General features: G+C 38.6%; 1 protein-coding gene and 1 pseudogene across 1 annotated transcript; both read right to left on the bottom strand.

The window, feature by feature from the left end:
* Positions 1-168: 168 nt before the first annotated feature.
* On the bottom strand, positions 169-765 carry LOC105057879 (uncharacterized; annotated as a pseudogene).
* A 6,342-nt stretch (positions 766-7,107) lies between these two features.
* LOC105057836 (protein NRT1/ PTR FAMILY 3.1) lies at positions 7,108-10,851 on the bottom strand. Its single transcript, XM_010940542.4, has 3 exons — positions 10,645-10,851; positions 9,203-9,977; positions 7,108-8,263 (listed from the first exon to the last, which is right to left on the bottom strand). The coding sequence occupies exons 1-3, from the start codon at positions 10,709-10,711 to the stop codon at positions 7,360-7,362; spliced, it is 1,746 nt and encodes a 581-aa protein (XP_010938844.1). The 5' UTR covers positions 10,712-10,851; the 3' UTR covers positions 7,108-7,359.
* Between the last annotated feature and the right edge of the window lie 2,430 nt (positions 10,852-13,281).

The following is a 13,281-nucleotide window of genomic DNA, read 5'->3' as shown; positions in this document are numbered from 1 at the left end:
AATAGCCTCTCCTTTATAATATTTTTTTCTTTCTTCTCCTGTTCACCTCCGCCTCCCTCTGCTTCTCCGCGCTGGTCCTCCCATCTGCCAGTGATCACTACCCCTCCGCCCTCGATGCTGTTGAACCTTCACCTCCCTCTGCTTCTCTGCATAGGTCCCCCTGTCTGCCTACGATCTTTGCTCCTCTGCCTCCGACGCCGTCGATGGCCTCCCTTCAACACTCTCTGCCACCATCTTCATTAGAGAGTGCCCCGTGCTCGCTGCTTCTTCCTCATCATCATCAGAGCCCAACTACAGGAGCGTATCAATTTCTTCAGTGTCTTCATGCATCTCCTCGCCGCCATAGCCATCGGAAACATTGATCTTATTGCTGCCCTGCATGTCCAGTGCTAGATTCATGGACATCGGACTCGCAAACGGGGTGCCCGATGAGCTGAAGATTGAGCTTGTTTGATCCCCCGAGTGATCGAAAACTAGAGATCTCTTCTGAGAATCAGCAAATCTTGTCGGTCCATGGGTGTGGATGTAAGGCAGGATCCATGCCAGTGTCTTCGACAGGGTTCTCTGTGCTTGAAACACAAGGAAAGGAGGGGCAGCATTGCCATAGAAAGCACACGCATAAGGGTTGAAATAGGTAGGAAACATTATGGAATTGGTGTTCTACGGCCCGACAGCGGGTTGTCGGAGACTACTCACATAATTGAAACTACTAAATCGCCATGGTGAGTGCAGATAATAGATCCATGGATCGACGTTCTTCCCCATTAACAAAAATCACCAGAGCAATCACCTAAAACACCAGTTTAAATAAATAACATCACCAAACAATCAGAAGGATAAATAAAACTGTATAGCCAAAAAAAAACTTAATAGACTGACAAAAGCATGGATTATCAAGCAAAAATCAGCTAAGATAGAATATCCTATCCATAAGAATCTCTTCAAGTAACTGTAAAGATTTCAGCTTTATTTGATGAAGCAAAGGAGAGAGCTAATCTATGTAACGGGCTTGAAAAGATGGTGGAAATACTCGGTCTGGACCAAGATAGAGATTGGATTCTTAGCATCTTATGCTATTATAGAAAGCTTAAAAAACTCGAACTTTGATCTTTAGAACCCTAAAACTAACCCCGACATCCCCCACAAAACAGAGAGAGAGAGAGAGTTTGCCCCCTCCTTTTTTTCTTCTGATCTTTTACCTCGCAATCCTGTAATGGCTAGAAGCAAGCTATGATCCTAATGATTATGATGGAGCCACTGCCCCTCCCTCCCTGTCCGATGGCCCCGATGGTCTTCCCCCGGCTTGTGCCGCCACCCCCTACCCCCCCTCCCGCGATCACATTGCCGCCCCCCCACACCCTCTTCTAACTTCTTTTCTGCTGCAGCCCACCCCACCCACTTGTGCTCGTGCCGCCCCATCCCGCAGCCTTCCCTCCCCTCTCTCCCCCCCCTCCACCGACGCTCGTGCCCCTACCCTCGTGCTCGTGCCGCCACCAACCCCCCCTCCCCTGCCCCAACCTATGGCTTCTTCTTTATGTGCTCCCGTCTGCTGACGGTGGCCCGTGGCTTCTTCATGGTCTTCTCCCCTCTCAACCTCCAACGCAACACCCACCCCAAACAGAGGACCAGTTTTGGATAAAAAAAATAGTGGACATATAAAAAAAATAAAGCCAGCAACCGATTAAAAAAATATTAAAATAATATTTTTGAATGATTTTAAGAATTAGAATAAAGTCACGTCAGCAAACTAACAAATAGAGTTGATGGAAGGGTTTCGTAGCCCACACATTATGAGTTGAGGGGCCTCAACTGCAAGATTTTTAGTTGAGAGGCATCGGAGCACAATTTGAAAAACTTGAAGGGCTATTAGCATATTTTTGCCTAAAAAAAAAGGATTGGACAGCATCAAATATCTGTCCCATCTTTAAATATGCTACGTGCTTCAAGATAATTGGGTGGTGCGCTCTACGTCCATTTTATTGCACTGCATGCGGTGCACAAAGATTTTCTCATATCCATATATCTAGCATAACCAAAGATATCAAAATATTCTATGAGTATTACCAACTTGCTCCCATTTCTATAAGAAGCCTCCCTTTTCTTTCTATTCATTTTCCTTCATTTTTATATATTTTTCTATGGTCCCTCCCTTTTCTTCTTATTCACTTTCACCTTTTTTTTCTTATTCACTTTCACCTTTCTATAATAAAATTTATTCTAAGTGATTGAAGAAGTTATCATATTTTACACGGACGTGCTCTAGTGCACTCTAAGGCTATTCAAATGGAGTTGGAATCAATTGTATCTTAGGAGCATCTTTACCGATCGCACGCATGAAAGGGACAATCTTGCCCTTGGGGTGGTGCCTAACGTATCTCTACTTTGTTTCATAGTTTTAGATTTTTTTTAATATTTATGATAAACTTAATTATTTTAATTTCTATTCATGATTTTCAAAGCTACTTTCTAATTTTTGATTAATTACTGCCAATACTATATATTTGATTATTGAAATATCATGCTAACACCCAAACAAAAGCAAACTAAAAAGGAAAAGAAAAGAAAAAAAAAAAGAGAAAAGATGGACCCAATGAAAACCTAAAAGGATGCGAGGGTAAAATTGTAGCCCAAGCATGGTGAACCATAGGTAAATAATTGGGAAGAATATCAAGTACAGTGAAAACTTAAAAAGACATTGCACTCTAGGAAAGAGCATCTTCACCTATCTACCAGCATGTGAAATAGTTATGAGGTTTCTACACTACTCTTTAGTTCGTTACACCATGGTTCAAATGCTCCATCTAGCAGCTAGCACTACAAGAAAAGAGATTTTTTATGATAAAAATATTTACGATGAAAAATATTTTCATCGTCGATAAATTTATTTATGATGAAAAAATAAATTCATCGCAAATAATAAAATATTTACATTCAAAATTTAGTTTCATCGCAAATAGCTCCATATTAATGATGAATTTTTTTTATCGTAAGTATAAATTATTTGCAATGATTATTTTCATCATAAATAATAAAATATTTATTTTAATTTTAAATTTTTAAATATTAGTGATGAAAATAGTTTCATCATAAATAATACAAGTATTTACGATGAAAACTTATTTTTCATCACAAATATAAGTTATTTACAATAAAAAATTTTCATCATTAATATTTAAAAAAAATAAAAAATTTTAAAAATTTAAAAATTATAGATTATTTATGATGAAAATTTTTTATCATAAATAATTGAGTATTTTCAATGAAAACTAAATTTCCATCGCAAATACCTCCCTATTTACGATGAAAAATTTTTATCGCTAATAATTAAAAAAATAAAAAATTTTAAAAAATTAAAAATTAAAGATTATTTACGATAAAAATATTACATCGTAAATACTCGAGTATTTGCAATGAAAATTTTTTTTTTATCATAAATAGTTATTATTTACGATGAAAAATTTTTTATTGCTATTAATTTTTTATTTATTAGCGGCATTATAATTCATCGTAAATATCTTTTTTATGATTAATATTTTTCATCAAAAATTATTTTTGATAAAATAAAATTTTTTAACGACGAAAATTATTCGTCGCAAATAACCATTATTAGCAATGAAATATATTTTTCATCGTAAAATATTTTCAATGACGTGATTCTTTGTGACCAAATATTAACGACGAAAATTTTATCGCGAATAACTATTAGCGACTGAAATAGATTATTAGCGATAAAAAATTTTCGTCGCTAATCACCTATTTTGTTGTAATGTAGATGAAAGTCTTGGTAGTCGAGAAAAAAATTCTTTATTCTTCGATCTATAAATTTCAAAATTCGAACTTTATCTTTAAGAAGGTGATAAGTACACACTCACCTTTACTTCATCCCTAGTGAGGATTCTTAAAACTTAGTTTTCTTTTATTTTCCTTTTCTTCAATCATGCCATTCTTGCTACTCCATATGCTTCCCTCCGGTGACCACTGTTTCTGTTGCCACTACCACTCTTATTATTATTATCGCAAGCACCACCACGCTATAGTTGCTATCATTGCTACTTTTGCCAAATCACTGATACCTCATCACCATTAATATTGTCATTAATATTACTACTATACTGCCTACCTCCTCCACACATGCTCGCCATGCTGCCATACCTATTACATTCATTGCATATCATTGATAACCTCACCACTACCACTATCTCCATCGTTACCATTATCTCTATCTCACCCCAACCATACCATTGTCACCATCATCACCATTCACTTTACTAGCATCATGCATCAATATGTACCATCAACACCTCTCCTATTCTACTACAACTATACCACTATATCCATTACAATCGATATGCTTATTCTTAAACTTATTGATTATATCAAATATATTTATATTTTAAAAATTAAAAAAATAAAAAATATCTATTTTTTTATCTTAGAAAAGGAAAAAAAATTAAGAGTGATGCCAAATGGCATCTTTGTTTTTCTAATAAAAAGGCTCTGAAAAGTACATGCACATATGCACTATATTATTTGGGAGGGTCCTTGATGAAAAGAAGGAAAGCCCTTGAAAGCATAAAACAATGATATGAGGCAAGAAAACCATGATTATAAATCATGCTTCGGGTCCATGATATGAGGCAAGAAACCTTTACATGGTGACATTTTCCTGGATTGTTCATCTAACTTAGATTCTCAATTTACTCAAATATTATCAGCTGATGCCTATGGAATCTCTTATCTCTGCATTCTTTCAAATTTATTTTTACTTCCCATCTGGATTTCTGCTGCTGTGAGAGATTTATTGTTTAGCATGTTTGTCCAGTTTTCTTCTTCATAGATGGTTTCTTATTTTGGCTGGGTTGCTGTTGTTTTTTTCTATCTTTCCGCTTCTCTGCAGTCCTACTTTTACTACACATTGGATTCTGTTTCTATGCCAGATTATGCTATTTTCCATTTATCAACTGGCCTATGTCCAATGCTAAATGTCAGGATTCTTTTTCTCTTATTTTACACTCTACTATTTTGACGTCTTCAGCTGTCTTCTTACACTATCTCCACTACCATTTGTCTTCTTTACTCGTCTTTCTTCAGAATATACACATGGTGGTGGATTTCTTTATTATGCATGGTGGTCTTCTTCATTACATCATAATATTATGCCTGTATCACCCATGGAGCACATGATGGTCTTCTTCATTGCACATGATGGTTTCCTTCTATGGCTGTATCACCCGCAGAGGTTGTTTTTCAACAGAAAAAGAATCCTTATACTTCACCACTGTTAATGGAGCTTCCGTTCAAGAACATCCTTATTCTATACCAATGTTTGGCTGTGTCAAAGCTCTGTGTTCTTTGTTTGTTGTACATGTTCCTCTTATATATAGTTGTATATGTACTCCTACTTCATGTTGCATGTCTCCTTTTTCTTTTTTTTTTTCCTTTTTTTTTTTTTTTTGTTAACTACTTTCTATATGTTTCACTATATGTGCTTTGTAAACTTTGTGTTGTTAAGGGTGATGGGATGGTGTATAAGGTTAAAGTTTCATGAAAAGAGACAACAAGACCGATCATAACAAAAATTTCAAGGACAACGTACAAATACTCATCCCCTGTGGAGATTTATGAGACGACAAAAATCAGTCCCCCGAGAGAAGATCCAACATGAAAAGACACTTGCTATTGAGACTTTACATCAAACAAAGCCGATCCCTGGCAGAAAATACAAGAAAATCCAAGACATATAGTAGAAGTCACAGTTCCATCACCTCTGCATATTGTCTTCATCCTCATAAGTCAAGGGGTGTGCATGATGTACTCCGGCCAAACTCCAGCTAGATTCCCTTAAGCTGCAGGATCATTCTGCAGACATCAATCCCTAGGGAGTCCAAACACTTTAACTTAAAAATTCCAAAAAAGCTTCAAAAAAGTATTGTCAGGTTCCAAAACATTAAATAATGCTTCTAGTTAATTCCCAAAATCCCAAAAATTATTTCTAGATCCCCATTGGAATCCAAAATGTATCTCAAAACTCCTTTAGATCCTAGTGGAGTCCAATATATTTTTAAAGCCCAGTGAAGTTCTTTTTACCCAACAAACTCTTTGGCTAGTGGAGTCCATTTTGTTTTTCAAAAATGAACCACCGATAAAGTTTGCCTTTTCAAGAATTTTGTTTTTGCAAAAGCCCCCAATGGATTCCCATAAAAATCCTTTCCCAACTGGAGTTTTAGCCCTGAAAGTCCTCCCTAGCTAGTGAAGCATGACATTGTCTGAAATATTTCTTAGATTGAGTACTAAAAATCTAGAATTATCCATACATATTATAGAAGCGTTTGTTGCATAATGAAGGTCATGGTGTTTGGCCTACCTCTCTAGACTTGCTAGATATCGACATCAATGCTTTTTCGCCTCCTCAAATGTCATAAAAATGTTACATATTTATTTTTGAAATTCACCATCTCACATCACGTCATAGCATGCACTTTGACTACCGTTCTGAATGGTGGCGAAAGTAGTTCATACTGCAGGCCATCATGTATGTAGTGCAAGCTCCCAGCGCAACCAAGTGGTCCTTTGCTAAATGTGAATCAGTATTGCTTTGGTTTGACCATATACTATGTGCCAAAGAACCTCTTGTCTCTACAATGATGTAGAAAGACTACTAGTCTTTCACCACACACTTAGCATAACCAAATGGAGTATACACATCCAACTCATGGACAGAAATATTTGTGGAGAAAATTTAAAAACCTGTGGAAATAAACAAACTACTAGTCTTTAACCACACAAAAAGTGTAGAGGATGGGTGCTTGTGATGCAAATAGCCAAGGAAAAAGAGAGCTTGTGGAGATTTTTTTTCTTTTCTTTTTTTTTTTTGATGAAAGTGGGAGGGAGGTCCACCCAGGAGAACTTGTGGAGAACTTGACAGGACTGGTACGCTTTTTGAGAGCATAGTCTCCAGCCATCAAAAGTTCAGATGATAGGATTGGTAGGAGGTGGATGCAAGAGGTACGGAGAGCGGATGGGTGCTTGTAATGGAAACGATGCGTGACGATATCATGGGATCGGATGGCATATAAGAGCAGCAAGAAACTTTATAGAGATCAGAGCTTCTATCGGATTGTTCATAGCTCTCCATCTGATCTATATGTTATTACATTAAGGGAGAATTATTACATATATGGTGGGTAGGCCTAGCTATGTGCGCCTAATATACTTTATATACGATACATAATCCTCCAACTTGCTTATTACTAAGTTGGCAAAACGTAGCTACTAGACTTAAAAATTACAGGGGTCTCACCTAGAGTGGATAACAATATCTATACCTATGCTAAAGTGCCTCCATCATCATTACAATACCTAAGTTTCCACTTTGCTGAACTCCACTTCTCCGGCACCAACTTCCTCGTCCACAACTTTCGGAGTGTTCTCAGCAGCAGGTTTGGCTACTTCCAATGGCTTAGAGGTATAAAACATTGCACAAATGATGTAGTACCCAAGGTTGATGACCTGCAGTCCGGTCACAAGCCAGTAATAGTAATCCAACTTCCCCCTATTGATGTTGTCCTGAAGCCATTCGCCCTTAGTAAAGTCATTAACCAGAATCACCAGCACGGTCCCCATGTAGTTCCCAATGGATCCTGCCAGCCAGAACAGAGCGGCTGCCGTGCTTCTCATGCTCTCCGGGGCCTGATCGTAGAGAAACTCCATGTGTCCCACAGACGAGAAGGCATCAGCTAGTCCGTGTATCGCATACTGAGGCACCAACCAGAAGACACTGAACGGAACGGTCGCCGTCGGCGAATCCAGCAGCCCGTGCTTCGCTGCGGCCGCCTTCCGCTTGGTTTCGACGAGAGCTGCAGAAACATTGGCAAATTGGGAGATGGCCAAGCCAATGCCCATGCGCTGAAGGTATGTGATGCCGGAAGGGTTTCCGGTGAACCTACGAGCCACCGGGACGAAGACCCGGTCATAGAAGGCTAAGCTGAGGAGCATGGTGACGACCGTGAAGATGGAGAGGGTTGCTGGGGGGATTTGAAACTTGGGGGTAAGGTGGCGGTCCATGGAACGTGCTTGTAGGAGTGTAAAGGTGTAGTTGTGGGAGGCTGCAGTCACCAGCAAGATGCCCACGGACCAAATGGGGATCATTCGGATGATGGACTTGAGCTCCTCCACACGGTGGACCGTCGATAACCTCCAGAGCCTCGGTTGGCCAGACTCTCCGAAGTCGCCCTCCATCGCGACTGCTGCTCGATCCAAAAACCTTCATGCCAGTAGTTTCCACAATCAGTTTGAAGTAATAAATCTCTTCTACCAAATATATATATATATATATATATATATATATATATATATAAAATAAATCTTTTCTGGTCTTTAATCTCTCTCTCTTTTTTTTTTTAAATAAGATGGATGCATTAAATTAAATTAAATATGAATAAATATATTGATGAGGATCAAAAATTAAAAATTGAAAAACTGAATAGATAGATTGGTCTTAAAAGCTCATAATATTGATTCTATATGGTTAGCCACGTAAGATACTATCCGATCAAAAATACTATTTGCTTCTCTATCTTCTTTCTTTAAAAACACTCATTTCTAAGATTTTGTACACACACATCCACTAAATAATTTTAGAGCAAATCATCTTGATCTTTTTCGAGGTTTGAGATAATTATATGATCCCATCCAATGTTTCAGAAATATACACGTAACCTCCTAATTAAATATAAAAATTTAAAATTTAAAAATAAAAAATTATCAAAATAAAAAATATAAGATATTTTAAGATTCAAATAGATTAGATAATGATGATATTAGTAAGACCGTTAGTTTAGTTAACAAAAAAATATTTATAAGAGATTATATGTCATATGTATTGTAAAAGTTTAGCAGCAGAATGCATCTTTCCAAAATATTGGATAGAGAATTTATAAATTCCTCAAACTTCAAGGGAGATCATGATAATTTACTCATAATTCTAATATATCAACCTATCAAGTTAAAGAAGAAAGGCAAATATAGGAAGATGTATTATGATTGTAAAAATTTGTGGGCACATCCAATACTGTGAACGCTTTTTACTTTTCTTCACTTGATATTCATAGCTATGATGTGTAATTTATATAATTTTGATTTTGAGAAAAGAAACCCAGATTTGATTACTTTCTTTAGTAAAGTTCAGCATCCAATGGCTTACACAAGCTGGTCGGTGTGAAGTAGTCTCCCGGTGATACAGATGTCGGCATCCAGCCCCTTATCCTCGTAGAGGGCACTAGGGTCCTCAGGTTTTACCAACTTCCTCTTCCTGAAGGCAGCTACCAGGACTTGGGTCAACCTGGTCAATGGACTCCCCCCAGGCTTCATCTTAAAGTAGAGAGGATAACCTATCACAAAAGCCACTACAGAGAGGCTCATGGCAATGGTGGGAATGCCAAAGCCCCAGCCCCAGCTCACATTATCCTGGACGTACACCACCACAGTCAAGGCCAAGAGTACAGGAATCCCCATGGTGAAGAAGTAAAGGTTGAAGAAGTTCCCCTTCTGGCCGGCATTCCCATCGAAGTTGAACTGGTCGGCCCCGAAGGCCACGACACAGGGACGGATGCCGCCGGAGCCAATGGATGTGCAGAGGAGTGACAGGTAGAGAATTGCGAGCTGCCATGACGACGCTCGTTCGCATGTTTGTTGAGGAGGGGAACAGGGTGGCGGCCGGAGCGCCGGGAGGATGGCCGATATGGTGAGCACCATCATTCCAACCTGATAGATGATGGTGCCTACTGTTATGGTCCAGAAGCGACCGGCAAAGGAGTCGGCGATCATGGCGCCGATGATAGGTGTCAGGCTTGACGTGCCCCCGAAGTTTGTGAGAGTGTTTGTGGCCTGAACCAGAGGCATGTGAAGCTGCTGCGTTAAGTATGTGATCTTGTTTGCATTGAATCCCGTGGTGGCAAATCTGTCGCAGACTTCATTTGCTGCATACAAGTATCATTTCAGCAATCGTGGAAATATGAAAGGAAATTGATGTCCTTTAAGCTCCATGAAAACTCCAATTCATGAACCAAGCAGAATACTACTAGTGGAACTATAATATGAAGGTTGTTGATTTTTTTTTTTTTTTTCTTTTTATGATCGCATGCCTGGGAGTAGAACAAGCAAGGAGTGATTTTTGATGATGAAACCAAGCCATAAACATCAGATATCATGACGTTGGATCTGTTTCTAATTCCTTCTATTAAGAGTAACAGAGAAAACAGAGAATGGCTACATAGAGTTTCCATGTATTGAAGTCAGAAAGAAAGGGGTAAAATATATTATTTGCTACCACTGATCCTAAATTATACATCAGAAAATTAGAGCGCTAGCTAAAATCATAGAACTCACCCATTGTCAAGCAAAGGAGATAAAAAAATGAGAGAGCTTGATAACTTCATTCGATCTTTAACATTGCATGAGTAATGGAACTATCATAGACAGTGATTGAACAAGATGCTAGACTCCTACTTAGTGCTCAAATTAAGTTAACATCCAATTCCTTTCAGCAAAAAAATAAAATAAAATAAACCACAAAGTCTAAATAAACAACACAAATTTATCAACTAGGGAAGTTGTTTGAGAATAACTAGTTGTATCATTGTTCACCTAGTATAAATGGCATGGTCCTGAAACCACCCTGCTTCCTCTTCTTTTCTCTTCCATCCTCAGCCATTGCTCACAGATAGAACTGCCCAACCTCACCCGATAGAAGAGTCACAATACTTGTGGCCTTTGCCAATGAGACTCTCCTCACCTTGAGCATGTGAGTGGTGGTGGTGCCATATAAATATGGGCAATCTGACACTCTACTAGTGGTAAATGAACATACCTGTCCTCGGGAAGAGCGAAGGACTAGAGACAAACCGTCTCCGCATCTCCTACGACACCCTATAAGATTGTCCAACGTCACTTTCTACAGTGCAGCCTGGAACGCGTGTTCTGGCCCGTGGACAAAGGAAAGGGCTGAAGGGTCACGGATTTAGTGTCTCATATCGATTCAGAAGGATTCCTTCCACTTTAGTGGATCTCGGCGATGGCCCTTTCATGAGTTTATTTAGTCGGTAGGTACGTTCTGGAAAAGATAAAGCATTTAGCTTTTGTTTGGCAGTAATTGTACTGCAGAGCCACAGATACCCCACGCCGTGATGTGAGTTAGGCTCAGACCTGCGTTGGCATATCAAAGTGAGCGCCTTTCCCCTGTTAGAATGCCAAAATGTATCCTTTCTTGTACTAGACTGGATCTTCATAGGGTCATTAGGTCCATCATTGTTCAAATAATTCTTCTCCACCGGATTGCTTCGTTTGTTAGCATGCCAAAATGTATCCATCTTATACTATATTGGAACTTCAAAGAGTCGCCCGGTTCACAATGCTCCAAATAATTGGATTCATGTTGGCAGATCGAAGTAGATCTGCTTCTTTTGGTAGCAAGCCAAAAGATATCCATTCTTGTACTTGACTGGGAACTCCAGTGTTGCTAGGTCCATAATGCCCTAAATCATCTGTTTCAAGTTGGCAGATCCGAGTATTTCTTTAGTTTACTGGCATGCCAAATTTGATCCATTCTTGTAGTAGACTGGAACTCCATGGTACCATTGAGTCCATATGAGAACATGGGCGGACGTGATACATCTTGAATATTCATATAGGATCAAAGAACTGAAATAATACTCTCCAACCAGATTTTTTAGGTGAGGTCTAAGGTCCTTACAGTGCATAGTCAACAGTGCTCCAAATAATTCATTCCCACAACTCACACTGCTACAGAATAGTCACATGCTTGAGATGTGCTAGAAACTAGCTCCGAGGTAAATCCAAATTCCAAACCGCTTTTTGTCTTTCCATCTTGATTTCTCTGTGTTCATGTCCATATGCTTTGCTTATCCTGAATTATTACTCCTAGCTAGATGGATTCCTTAAAACGAGAGTCCCCTGTTCTCCTTCCTTCTGATATTTGCATGGCATTATGGCCTTCCATCACAGACTCCTTACTCTGATATGAGCCTTACGTCGTGCCGACCTGTAAGATAGAGAGAACTAAAGGCTTCATCTTGGTCATTGGATGTGACAGGGTCCATGATTGGGAACTAGGATGGAAGTGGTGGGTCGGTCAAAAGAAGGATTCCTTCATTCCTAGGTGGTGAACATAATGCGGTCCAGCTGAAAGTGCAGGGGAGACATTGGAGAAGGTAAGGATTGCCTTGCGAAACATTCATGTCTTCCTCCATCAAGGGGTGGGAAAGTGGTACCATGTGCCCTAAGGTGAAGATGGACAGCACCACATGTTTGTTTGAAGGCTGGCAGAGGTATCTTGGAGAAGCACTGGATTTATTTTCTTTTCTTGTTAATTACCGACAGGGATATCATGTCCACCCAACTGGTCACATTTATATTTCTTGCATTGAAATTTATGCTATAGCTTTCTCTTTCAAGCATGCTTTTATTTTACTTCTTTTTTCTAAAAAAAAATTATGATCTAATGGACAAGATCTTGGACGAGATAATAGGATCTATTAGTTTTTCCGATTAGGAAACCATGGTCATCCAAATTTATTGAAAGAAACCATATTTACAAGATAGAGAAGCTGAGAGAATGTAGCTAGATAATAACGTGGATAAATAGGAGACACGTATGAAGCTACATGGTCGCAAAATAGGGCACCACCGCTAGGGATAGGAAGATTGCACAAGTGTAGTAGAAAAGCTGAGAAGAAAGCTAATCCAAGCTCAAGTAGAAACATTTGATCTTTACCCGGACCTTACCAAAATCGGGCAATTCCTTTTGACTGTGAATTAAGGACCAACCAATCATTTATGGGTTTTAATCCATTGATAGCTATAGCAATAGGAGACATATTTTTGTGAAAAAAATTCTTGTATTTCTCTCTTTCCAGCAGGATGAAGTAATAAGCAATCAGCCTAGAGATGGCCGGCTGCATGTCTTTAGGAAAATAATTTCACCTTCACTGAGAACACAAATCAAGCAAGGTACCAAAAAATGGAGGTACCCCAAGACAAGGGCAAAGGGCTTCACAAATAGAAGAATAAAAGGGTATTGAATAAAGATATGCTTATTAGATTCAATAAAATCATGATCTGATCGGAGAAAAGAAAAATTTCTTTCAACCCCCTCAATTCGGATCTTCTAAAAAAAAAAATAGACGAAGAGAAGAATTTTTGAAAGTAAGGATCAAATCCATTTCTCTCTCTTTTATTTTTTTCATTGATTAAAAAGGATGTATG

This window comes from Elaeis guineensis, chromosome 14 (genome assembly GCF_000442705.2).
Source record: "Elaeis guineensis isolate ETL-2024a chromosome 14, EG11, whole genome shotgun sequence".
Taxonomy (NCBI): Eukaryota; Viridiplantae; Streptophyta; class Magnoliopsida; order Arecales; family Arecaceae; genus Elaeis; species Elaeis guineensis.
This window is presented reverse-complemented; position numbering and strand designations above follow the sequence as displayed.

Coding starts and splice junctions, on each gene's coding strand:
- LOC105057836 (XM_010940542.4), bottom strand. CDS start 10,711: ATGGCTGAGGATGGAAGAGAAAAGAAGAGGAAGCAGGGTGGTTTCAGG. Junction 9,978..10,644: donor GACCATGCCATTTATACTAG/GTGAACAATGAT, acceptor ACTTGTATGCAG/CAAATGAAGTCTGCGACAGA. Junction 8,264..9,202: donor CTTCACACCGACCAGCTTGT/GTAAGCCATTGG, acceptor ACTGGCATGAAG/GTTTTTGGATCGAGCAGCAG.